We start from the raw sequence: 13,678 nt of genomic DNA on the forward strand, positions 1-13,678 counted from the left end.
TAATGTCGAATATTTATTTATTTACTTATTTATCATTACAATAATTTTCTTGACGTGAAACAAACGAATATTACTATTCTTGCCTATTTTTTTTCTCTCAAATCAAGAAAAAGCAACGTATTATAATATGTTTTCAAACTTAATCATATACGATATTGTAAGTTCGAAGATACTTAATATATTAAAAGGCTATGACCAATCATAATTTAAGTGATTAATTAAAACAAATTTTTATAGAAAATATGAAAATTAACCACGCATATCAAGTTGCATAATGTTTACGAAGGGAAATAAAAATACGTCATATTGAATATAAAATACAAACTAACAATCTACATTATATTCTAACCCATTGGTTAAGATGTAAGTGTTGAATTGAAAGTTGATGATTTTTATTTTTTTAGTAAGATAATTTTTTTTTCTTTACAGATGAACCGGGCAATACAGGTGAAACCAGCGGACAGCGAAAATAGAGGAGGTAAATTTTTACTCTATATATCGATTGAATAAAGAATATATTTGAGAATAATATTTCATAATACTAAAAAATAATAATTATTATTATATGTTTCATATACACAATTTCCAGAATGGTTTAATTCTAACTAAAAAAAAACTACAAAGAATGAATTATTTAATTAATATCATAATATTATATATATGTAACACAATTAACAGATTAAACATTGTCGTAGTTATCATTTGAAAAAAGTCATAAAATATGACGAGTCTTAACTCATATTTACTCAATATGTTTTCTTGTTGCATTTTATACGAAAACTTAACCAATTGTTCCCTTCCGTAATAGAACACGTCTACCCTCTTGAAATAAAGGGGCCAAATCCACTCGACCTGAGCGGAAAATCTTTGGTAACTTAAGTAAAAATTTCATAACAATTTATTGGGGCCTCAAGTGCCCAACGTGACCGTTGACTGGTTAAATATTGATATTGCTTCCAATTCACAAATCAAATTATATTACGCTGGGTTATTTTTGAAAATGTCGGCAAATGACGAAGGTAGAAACTTTCTATAAATATTGTTCGGATTCGACGACATTATTATTAACCGAATAATAATTTTAAAATTATATTTATTAATAACAAAGGAACAGCTCGATTTATAATTACATTTGTAGTTAACAAACAAACTTAAGATTGGTGAGATTACAATCTATTTTTAAAAACATTAAACGCTAAATTAAAATCTAATACGATTATTTGAACTTAAATTGAATTTCAAAATTCGAATTATAATGTAAAATCAAAGTATTAAACGTCAATCGACTTCGACAAAAGGTAAATGAAAATTAACAAATATGTATTAAAATATTTACTTGAAAAACTAAACTGTTTTACAAAAACAACTACTTCTGTCGATAAACAACTCCACCCTCGTTTCTATGGATTAATAATTTGTGACCACCATTACATATATTCCAAAGTGAACCCCCAAGGAAATTATTGAAACTTAACCGCGGAACGTCTCAGTGAGGGGACGCAGCTGTTAAAATAACGGTTAATATCGAATTTATTTAAACTTATTAAAGTCGTTTATAAATATGATGTCTCGATTCAAATTTTAATCTACGCAGAGAACATTTTATGTTGATATACATACATATTTGTTTGAAATTAATAGACCACGGCACCCTTTGGCCGTTCACAAAGTTAGCGAGAATGTTGCGTAATAATTTGTGTATTATAAATAGAAAAAGTTTTTATATTTTCCATTTTCCGCGACTCGCGACTAGATGGCGCTGTTCATACAAGTAGCAACTTCTATGCGTTCAACCGATCGCTATAACAATTGGTATTCATTACGGAAAATATTTTAGCGTGAATCGTATCGGATAAAAGCATTCGAATAAATGCAATGAGATATTGCAATGTTAGTTAGCTTGTTATAATATAAAGGAGTTGTATTTAATATTTTTTCAATGGAATATTAAAAAAATATATAGCTTATAAATTTCAAAAGGCTATATAGGAGTTTGTCTACAGCTTCTTCTACGTATTTTATTGATTATTCATTTAAACTTTGCCACCCTCGCTCGGCCTTGTTTCCAATTGAATTTCCAAAAACCCTTTCTCACTAAGATTGCTACTATTGAAGGAAAATAGAATGCCTAACAAAATTTTAAATTTAACGTCTTTGTAATTCCGCAAATTCGAGTAAGTTTAACTCTATTATATTTAACAGATTCTCTTTCGTTATTTTAGAACTTATCTAATACGGATTACGGTTACATAATCTCATTTTTTCTATCATAATTAAATGTATTCGAGTAAGGTTTACCAGACATATATTTTTAATATAAGATTTTCATATTTCGGAAGGATTCCTTATATTGTGCTATCCCGTCTGGATAGGCCCCACCTACTCATAATATATTATAATATACGATGAGCGGTATTGTTGTGTTTTGGTATGAAGAAATGAGTCTGAGTAACTACAGGCACAAGGGACATGACAGCTTAGTCCCCAAGGTTGGTGGCACATTGGTAATCTTGGTCGTGGTGAATATTTCTTACAGCGCCAATATTTACGGCGCTGGCCCAATTATCCGTCCGCGAAACCATTACATAAAAAGAAAAATAAAATAAATATAAAGATTTTCGTTGAGTTATTCACACGTTATTAAGCAACAGGTATTTTCCTTATACGAATTTTACCAGATTCATAAAAGTACAATTTAATTTACGAACAAGGCTAATCGCGTGACTGTAGCAATTATTTCGACACCTCATCTAGTAAAATTATCGCAGATACCACATTTCGGGCGATACAATATCGCGTAACATTTATAACGCCACGCCTGAGTATCGTTATTTAATACATTTCGTTAACATAATAAAAGTAGAAGTTTTCTCGCGTGAAAAAATCCTCCAAACACATGCAGGTTGCCTCACGATGTTTTCTATACCGTCGAATACTAGGCATGAAAACTCAGTAGTGTTTGTCTGGTAACCCAAAATGCGCATGTTGCACAAACGGTTTATAATAAAGCGCGTTATTAATCATAGAACGATCACATTTCATGGTTTCTGTTCCGGAAAATCAATGTCCCATCAGCATTGATAGTCAATTTACGTGTCACAAAAAGAAATCAAGCCCTCAAACCAAACGGCTGACACGACAAATCGCCCTCTTCAACTTGTAATGGCCCTTCACCCAATCCAATCATCGACTGGTGTTACACGCACGGCCCATCATCTGCGTCAGACCGACAACGCTATATATTTCATAACGCATCGATAGTTACGTGCGTACATCACTAAAAGGCTTTTGATGAGTCGAATTTAATTATTGGCCGGCCTTCCGTGGCTTCGTTGATGGAAAATTTTGGCGAAAATTTTTGTACAGCTTCATCCTATTTTTATTGAAAATAGATAGCTATATGGACTAGCATTTGCTCGATCCATTTCGTTCGGAGTATTTTATGTACACATTTTGGTGCTGTCCCCGTCACGGTCGATGCTTTAATATTCTCAAATAACGCATTCGCCTGAACCCATGTTCGTATATCTTGATAGAAGCCTACATTTGTGTCGGTGGGCTAAATTTTATCACTTTGTTACGATTTGTATCAAAAATTATAGTTGTTCTTTTTTTTCCATTATTTTTTTAATTTGTGGTTTTATTTTGTTATCTTTTACCAGTTTTCATTTATACTTATATTATAAAATGCGAAAGTAACTCTGTCTGTCTGTCTGTTGCTCTTTCACGGACAAACTATTGAACCGATTGAATGTAACGAAATATGATGATATGAAGCAAGCGAGAACTTCAAGGAAGGCCACAGGCTTTTTTATACCTAACAGTAGACCAATACCTAGAATTCGAGTGAAGATATATTAGGCATTAATCTATCTATATAAAAAAATACAAATAAAACAAAAATCCACTATAAATATATTTAAATATATGACGACAAAGGCGAGTAATATTTTAACTAATTCACTTGGTACCCAGCACGGTACATTTCAATTTTATAAATAGTACGCTTAGGCATAACTTGCTGAAATCTTCATATAGAGTTCAGTAATAAAATTAAATATTATTAACATTCTGTCTTACGCTAACGAGAGGCTAGTTGAAGATATATATTTTGTTTTGTAGCGAGGAGCCCTTGAATCTCATAGTTGCACCGTAATAGAATTATGTATGACCTTGACCGACTGACAGACAGTTCGTTAATGTTTCACGTTTGAGCAAATGCCTTCGATGATAACATTGAAATGTAGTTATAAGCACAAAGGACAATTTAGGTCTCAAGGCGGACAGGGTATGCCCTTAATATTATGAGTAAAGTAACTACTTATCAACCATTAGCATAAATTGACTATAATGTCTAACGGATTTTTGTCAAGAAAATTTGCACTATCAATTTCTCATTTGACGCTATTAGAAATATATAGTAACCTACATTCAGTTTTATTCGTATCACTGGCAAAAAACAAAGAACTAAACTAACCTTACTTAAAAAAACTTTCAAAAATCGAACATAATTTTATGACAATTCAAATGAAATTTAATTAAACAAGTTTGACTTTAACATCGAAGGAAACTATTATAAATACTACATTCAAAACGTTGTTTTACTAACAAAGTCGTAATACTTTTACACGAATTTACACCCGTACGAAAATAATTCAATTCTTCACCTCCGTTTACACGGCAAATATAACTAATTGATGTTAGCACTCATTACAATTGGCTTGTAAATATAAACACGGCACGCAACACCGAAATTCTTTCGTAAATACATTTTTCCTCGAGATTAATTTACTTTAGAGTTACGTGTTCATGTGCTTGTATTCGTTTGGATTTGTTTAGTTAAATGGTTTGACTTTAACGTTATAGCGCTTATGTTGTATCATGATTATGAACGGGTGTTTAATAATATTAAAGACTGGAGTTTTATTATATAATTGATTACATTAACTGCTGCTGGGCTAAGGCCACCTCTCCCTTAGAGGAGAAGGTTTAGAGCGTATTCCACCACGCTGCTCCAATGCTGGTTACACATGTGGCAGAATTTCGTTGAAACTAGACACATGCAGGTTTCCTCACGATGTTTACCTTCACCACCGAGCGCGAGATAAATTCTAAACAAAAATTAACCACATGAAAATTCAGTGGTGCTTGCCTGTTGAACCCGCAACCCGTTAAGATGCACGCGTTCTAACCACTGGGCCATCTCGGCTCTTATATAATTGATTATTGTATCTTTATTTAAACGATTACATACAATATGTGTCATACCGAATGCAAAAAGTAATTAATTATTAGATTTTTATCATAACATCCTTTCACTCAACCTTATAACCATTTTTAAGAGAGACTACCCAATTACGTAGGACATATTATATTGCACAAGTGTGTGCAAATACACATGCACATACACATGAAAGACAATCCTAAACGACTTGAAAGAGTTGACAAAGGATTTAAGCGTTTTCTCTTGATATATTATTAAATCCAGCTGCATAGACAGAAACACCTCAATAACTTCTTATTGGCCCTACCAGAGATCTGGTAGACCTCGTTAAGTGTCTCAACTGTACAGGTTTCGTATTAAGAAAAAAAATCGTAGTTAATTAATGTTGCCAAGATGGAACACTGTAACTTCCGTTTTATTTATTGAACAACTGACAAGAATAACAACTTTTAATAAATTCTCCATTCAAAGACCGCTGTGCTAAACTCGGTAACCAGATTTTGCCGCCTCCGTCGCATTCAACCACTAAACATTAATTTGGCAACAAATCTTCACACCAAACAAGTGTGTGCAAAGCGCACCGTTTAGCGCTGAGCAAGAATTTACAATAATATTGCAACGCCCCGCCCGGAGGCATTCCGAATGAGTGACTCAACTTAGATGAAAAACACCCTAGAAATTATGTTTATTGAACTGAATGTAGCTTAAAATTATTCTACGAAAATATTTTAATTGGAATTAATACATTTTTATATATATATATATATTTCACATCTTATAAAAGCCTTTATTTAATTTAAAGGCTTCGTTACGTCCAATTTGTAAACATTGTTTAAATTGTAACTGAATAAAAATGTTGTATCTATAGTGAATAAAACCTCAATATGAAACCTAATGTAACTTTTGTGTTGCTAAAACAGAACGTTTCTGACACACAAAAATCACTTCTTCGCTTACTGTAGTACAACACCAGCGGTGAAGTAAGTATATGAAAAAACGTCAATCTTAACTGCGATCTTAAGGTCAAATCTAGTAAAGCATCTATTATTTCATAGTGCTTATTTTTTGTTTATCAACAAACCCGTAATAGAGCAGCGTGATGAAATAAACTCAAAACCTTCCATTTAAGATGAAAGAGTCCTGATCAGCTGTTGGATATTTACGCGCTGATACCATCAAGACCATAATATCAAGCTTTTGTTTAATAAGTCTTATAAGTATGTATGTCTGTTATTGAAATTTGTAAACATTCTTGAAACTCGGGGGTTAAGTTTCAAAGTTATAGAATGTCATAAACATATTGCTAATACGCAATATGGGTGTATCGAGGCGGGAAGGAAGCAGCGGTCGTCACTCGGAAGTTGGAATCTGAGTTGAAGTTATACCATTTATAGATGAAAATCAAATTTACTTCTATTGCTAAAATATTTCTTAGTACTTTTTAAAAATCACGACTGTATATTATCTTTGAATAAAGGTTTTGTAATGAATTTTTTTTTTTTTAAATCTTAAAGTCGGTAATGAACAATGAATACGCAACAATTGACGGATCTCCTTGTTTTGTTAATCCGTCCAAATTATTTTTTATTTAAATGGGACCTTGCGGTATAACCCTGGAGGTCTAACCTATTAAAAAATAATAACAATATCGGTTCTAAATTTGAAATTCATTGTTTATTTTTGAGGAAGGTGTCCAGTTATCCTAAAATAAATAATTAAAACATTTAAAAGATACAGAAACCAAACAAGTCTTCACAAGTTATTACCAAAACACAAACAAAAGCAGACTGAAATGAAACATATAATTACGCAACTTTTTTCATGTAATAAGTAGGTGTAGGGGCCACCAGATGGTAAGTAGTCACAACTGCCCATAGACATTGGGGCTGTAAGCTATATAAACCATTCATAACATCACACCAATGCACCACCAATCTTGGAAACTAAGACGCTATCCCTTGTGCCTGTAGTTACACCAGACTTTAAGAATTTATATAAAACAAAAATAAATTAAATAAAAAAAAGTTTCCTACATACGCTACTCACACCTAATCCCATCAAACACGGGCGAAGCGGCGTGCGGAAACTAGTACTTAATGTAATACGAGACATAAAAATATGTTTGTTGATATTGGAAGAAACATCAGAGTAAGACGTTGAGTGCGGAGCAAGACGTAGTACGAGATAGGCTTGCTAGGAGATATATACACTTTATTATTTTAAAAATACATTTTGTATACAAGGCTTTTAATAATGTAACACGCGCGAAGTGTAGATGGGTCTGATATGCTTTGGAAAGTAAACAGCGAATGGCAACACTCAGAATCTGTCACGTAGCTAACAATGATTTATCACGGTTTGAGTGGTGAATCACTGCGAATTTTATTTATACTAACGAAGAGAAAAAATTATAAAGGTATCTTTATAATACGGTTCAATAAATTTTATAATATTCAAAGTTAGCTATGTTTATGTCAACTATGTCATATCTAAATAATTTCAAAAAATATATACACTCACGAAACTAATACGACAAGCCGAGATGGTTCAATCGTTAGATCACGTGAATATTAACCGAATATTGCGGGTTTAAATCGGAATTTTCAAGCACTGTCTCATGCTCGGCGGACAGAAAAATACCTGATATTTTGTCATATCTGTATCCACTGACCCACAATGGAGCAGCTTAGTGGAATAAACTCCAAGTCTTCTCCTCGAAAAGGAGAATAGACTTTTACCCACTTACAAGCTGAGACATTTTCAAATACAATAATGTAAGATTGTTATCTCCACATATTTTTACGTTATTAAGTAGCCTCATAAATTTCTTGTTCGAAGTGTGAAGTAAAGTGGTCGGCACGTATTGAAACAGGATAGGAAGCGAATTACTGTGGTTGCGACACGGAAGTGGGCGGTTCAGTTGCCAAGGCCGTATTCCTCAGAGACAACACAAACAAACGTAGATTTTATTCATTGATAAAACTTCGAATAATACTAATATGTACCTTTTAAGTAAGTCCAATCTTAACAGATTACATTTCATCCTAGTTTAATTAAACAAAAAATAATATCAGCTATAACTATATTCATATTTTGAAAAATATTTTAATTAAATTTCAACTCAAATTCTAAATCATAATTTGGTAATCGAACACTATCCATATAACTAAACTGAAAGAAATTGCAATTCGAGTGACGTCGTGAACATAATTAAAATACTAGAAGAAGAAAGGCGTGTTCTTCGAGATATTCGACGCGAATAAAGAAATGGTATTGAATAAGAAAATCGCACTAACGTTACGTCAATGTGATCGTGACCTAATCGCTTTTGTGCCAACTCCGTATTCAACTAGGCATGGTTATTAAATTGCTGCAAGCTATCACCATCTGCACGAACAACTAAGATAGTAGCGGGAAGAGTCGAATTTCTGGATGCCATATTGACAGCTATTGTCATACCAACAGGGACCAGTTTAGCGTGCTATATTTACGCATATTGTTACAGCTTCTGCGAGAATGTTGAGCCATTATTGCCTTGCTAAATAGTTATTTAAATTCAACACTTGATCTTAATGAATATTGGTGCTGAATTGGGTGCCAGGGATTTTGAATAACGTTTGGTTTGTACTCAAATGCAATACTCAGATACATCGTATTAGATTCCAAATTAAAAATAATAATATTTTATTAAAGTTTTATTTGGTGGTAGGGCTCTGTGCAAGCCCGCCTGGGTAGGTACTGCCCACTAATCTTTCTACAGCCAAACAGCAGTACTCAGTATTGTTGTAATCCGCTTCGAAGGGTGAGCGAGCCAGTGTTACAGGTACAAGAGATATAACATTTTAGTTCACAAGATTGATGGCGCATTGGCGATGTAAGGAATGGTTAATATTTCTTACATGACCATTGTCTATGGGCGGTGGGGACCGCTTACCATCAGGTGGTCCATTTTCTCGTCCACCGACCTATACAATAAAAATATATATATTATGTATTGAATTAACGAAAACATAAAAAATGCTAATGGTGTCAATACTTTTCGATTCGATGATACTTTTGTTTGAAATGAAATAGCAGAGTATTAATCTCTTGAGGATGTCTTTTCCATTGGTCTGTTAGAAAATAATGAACCGTTTTATGATGATAAACAATCTTCATACACATTGCCATATTGCAAGCCCTTTCTGAAAATTAATACCTTAAAAATTTAAAACGTTTACTTGCGTAAATCTTTTTAATTTGAATGTATTTTATATCCGTATTTATTCAATAAAAACTCATTAAAATTCTAACCCTTTTCCCAATAATATATGTAGTTCAAATAAAGGCCTTCTTTGAGGTTTACAAAAAAGGATCGTTTAATCAATCAGATTCTCTTTGAAGCTAATTACTGAATGGAACGTAAACAGCAAATTGGGTATGATCAATCATTTCAACGGAATGAAATTATTTGAACCCAGAACGGCTTTAAATTTTTAAATCAATATTTCATTCTATATTACATCAATTCCGTTTTAACGATTTATTTTAAGAAACGAAATTTCTTTCAGCACTCGCAACAAAGAAATATTAATTGAGACTGATGAATAAAAGATAGATAATATTAGAAAATGTAAGTGACAATGTACGGGGAATAACCCTAATAAAAAGCTATTTATTATGTAGTATAATATAAATAACAATTTCTTATAAAAATATTACAATCCTCTCTCCTCCTCTCTCTCTCTTCCTCTCTCTCTGTCTCTTTCTCACTCTGACTATTTAATTCTAGCGTAGCCAATGACGTAATACGAATAAAAAGTAGCGTCTTAGCTTCGCCTGCACACGCATGAGTCCAATTCTAGGCACCCTTTGTTCTGTACACCAGACAATGTGTATGGAAAATTTCATGCTGATAAGAATTACATTAGTAAACACGTGAGACTAGAACCAATAAACAAATTCACTTGCTCATTTTATAGTATTAGTGGATGGCATAGTTGTGACACAATCAGATATATTACGTCTCATTTTTAACTTTAACATTTACAACATGTTTACAACAGTAATTACCGAACGTTTTTTAAGTGCTACGTACGTAATGACACCAGACACGCAACAAAGAAATAGTTGTCGTTATAAAATCATTTGTATTGATAGTCTTTGATTTATTCATATTTCGTTGTTACGAATATTACCGTATTGATTTAAAGAGTGAAATGCCTTTCACATTAACATTAATTTTGTTTTGATCCCCAACTTTTTGAGGCATTCGTGTTCGAATGATTATTTAAATCATATTTAAAAGATATTTTCAATTTACATCGGATATTACTGTTTGGTCGATTCGTTAAAGACACACAAAGGCTTAGCTGATTTGTCATTCCGCACACATTGAAAGATGTTAGTAAAATAAACTTTTACTTTAAATTAACTATCACAAGTATTTTTATAAATATATTTTTTTCGAACAAAATAATCATAATATAATCTAGTTATTTAAATTATCTGAAATGGTAAAATTGGTACACTGAGATGTAATTTGTATTTATAATTCATCTTGTGGCTCGGCCATTAAAATTACTTTCGTCTAAGTGTGTAAAAAAAAATGTGTTCTTATTTAGTTTTTAGTTTTTGCTGTATAAAAAGTAAATTAACGTTCAATGTAGAACGATCGTTGTCTCCTCTGATGTTGAGGAAAATGCAGAGCTTTTCCAAAACACTTTTTGAATGAGAGTTGGTGGTGAATTTCTTTTAACATATGCAGGTTTCCTAATTATATTTTCTACACCATTGAGCTAAAGAATTAAGTAGTACTTTTCCGGATTGTTCTTACCTTTTCATTAATTACAAGAACTTTTATATACATTTACTTAGTAGGTTGAAATGATTATTATAATTTCAATTTAAAGCTACCGCTGGTTCAGAATGTTGATTCTTTCGAGAAGAATCGACAAGAACCTTAGTAGTTTCATTTCAGTCAATCAAAAAAATTTACATTTAATATTAATATAATATAATTACATTTAGTTATCTTGTATGCAAATCAACGACTACTAACTCTTTAAATTTAGCTCTTCTATCAATTACATAAACCTGTACAGTATAATAAGATTTAATTATTAAAAAAAAAAACATTATTTTAAAATTTAGTTATAGGTAAATAAAAATACGGAAACTTATAGAATATTAACACCCTGCTTCAAGAATGATGTAACTTTGTGTAAATTCAAATAATTCAATACCATTTTTCAAATGATAAAATTCCCTCTTGTTTTATGTGCTACCCTGTCAGACAGATCGCGAAGGGTGCTCGACTAATAAATTGACTTCGTCCTTTCTCATAGAATGTGGTTTGCCATTTAGTTGTCACCACACATTTCCGATAGCAGATCCCATTCTTTTGTTTCATTGTCCATGAGAGCATCAAGGAAATGCGCGTTGACGCAATGATTTAAGCGATCTCCACTAAGCCTCACGCTGCAAAGATAGGTAAATAAATTTTCTTACTCTTGGTAAGAATATAAGTTTCCAAAAAACGCAAATTTCATGCTCATCTGCTTTGGAAAGAAAAGCCATCGGTGATGTACCTGATATCTAAAATGTACGTGCGAATTATATTCTCAGAATGATAATGTATTTATTTACTTAATATTTACAGACAAAATTTGAAGCCAAAGTTTGAGCCTTTCAATTCGAAGAGTATTTGCTTAATCAAATAAAGTTTTGAGCAACATTAACAGGAGTTAAGTAAATTAGATTATATGTTTGCTCTTGAAATATTTATTTTCATTTCAGAATGACAATTTAAGCTGTTTGTTTGTATAGATTTGTTGATTTTAAATGATTACGATAATCTACTTCATCGTTCGTTGACTAAGAAAATGTAGTTTTAGACAATTGTGGACCGTTTGCCTCTTGGACTATACTTGCCTACGGTGTGCTTGCAACTTCATTCGTATTTTCGTTAAATAATGACATAATATATTCCCCTACCATGTTAGTACCATCTTACGAGATTAAGACTGTATATTTATTAAAAATTAAATAATAAAATAAAATTGTACAATATGCGTCTTACAAGTTTAAAAATTGCAGAAAATGTCGAAATTTATTCAAAATTGATAAAACGATTTAAATATAATTTGTTATTTTTAATACAAATATTTATATACAATTAATCTATATAAAGCCTTTTCAGCATCATCGTAATTGTCGGTCATCTTCGAGTAGGCGTGGATTATCGGGTAAGGAGACAGTACCACAATTTAATTTACACAATCTTATAATAATTATAGGTAACTTTGAATCAGAACATAACGTCCACCGAGCACGTGAATGCGTGCGCACTTTGCGACGAAACAAAACTCACTGTCCCTTTTCACCCCATGGCCGCCCCTCCAGTCCTCGGTGTTAGTTATGTATATTGATGTTTGACAGATCACGTGATAAGAGGCGGATGCGCCGACATATATAATTTTGTCTGTCTAAGTCGTAAACAATTTATAAAAATAAATTGTTAGTCATAACACATTTAACAGTAGTACCACTGTGTATAACAATAATAATGAACACGTTATATATTAAAAATACCTCACGAAATTCTCTAAGAGATAACGAAAATTTCATATCATCTTAGTGCATTTGATAACACAAATTTTGTCTCTGATATTAGTAACGTTACTAATATCACGACGTAATTATAGCTACGAATATGTAGTTAGATTTCCGTCAGATTGACCATATACTAATAATCTTCATGTATAGATATGTATGTTTGTATGTATTCCATCTTAATGGGATGTTGTGGTTAAGCGTTGACAGTCTCTGATACGCCTATTGCCTGCTAACGTCATATAAGATCGTCGTGACATAACAAGATACATCCCAAATACAATTATCTCTATTGCATTATCATATGGCATAAGAATAAAAGAAATGATTTCTTAATCAAGTCTGAGTCTTATTACTTTTTATTTATAATGAATAAACAGTTAAATAAAGTATGTATAAATCAGTTTATGTCATTAAGTAAAAGCTGTTTGCGTGAGTATTGTCATTTAAGTAGAACGCGCGAAGATTTCACGAAAAGTAGACCTTAAAATTTGAATGCTTGCCTAAAAACCATCCGTGGTCGAGTAGTGCGTACACCGGTTTTCATGGGTACGCCAACCTGAGGCCCCCGGCTTCGATTCCCGGCCCAGTCGATGTAGAAAAAGTTCATTAGTATTCTATGTTGTCTTGGGTCTGGATGTTTGTGGTACCGTCGTTACTTCTGATTTTCCATAACACAAATGCTTTAACTACTAACATTGGGATCAGAGTAATGTATGTGATGTTATCCAATATTTGTTTATTATTTTAAAAGGACTTCGGTCAAAAAATAAAAAAAATGAACCAAACAATCTCAATGTAAATAATTTACAACTAATAATTAGCCTCAAATTTTAAATGATTATTGAAATGAACTGAGAT

General features: G+C 32.1%; 1 protein-coding gene across 10 annotated transcripts in view; it reads left to right on the forward strand.

Moving 5' to 3' along the window:
• Bru3 (bruno 3) overlaps positions 1-13,678 on the forward strand; it is a 651,773-nt gene that overhangs the window by 474,763 nt on the left and 163,332 nt on the right. For all 10 annotated transcript variants that reach the window (XM_026627538.2, XM_026627695.2, XM_026627772.2 and 7 more), the window contains one exon: positions 430-478. In XM_026627538.2, the coding sequence (XP_026483323.1) occupies positions 430-478 (49 nt within the window). The remainder of the gene's footprint in view (positions 1-429; positions 479-13,678) is intronic.

Source organism: Vanessa tameamea, chromosome 10 (genome assembly GCF_037043105.1).
Source record: "Vanessa tameamea isolate UH-Manoa-2023 chromosome 10, ilVanTame1 primary haplotype, whole genome shotgun sequence".
NCBI lineage: Eukaryota > Metazoa > Arthropoda > Insecta > Lepidoptera > Nymphalidae > Vanessa > Vanessa tameamea.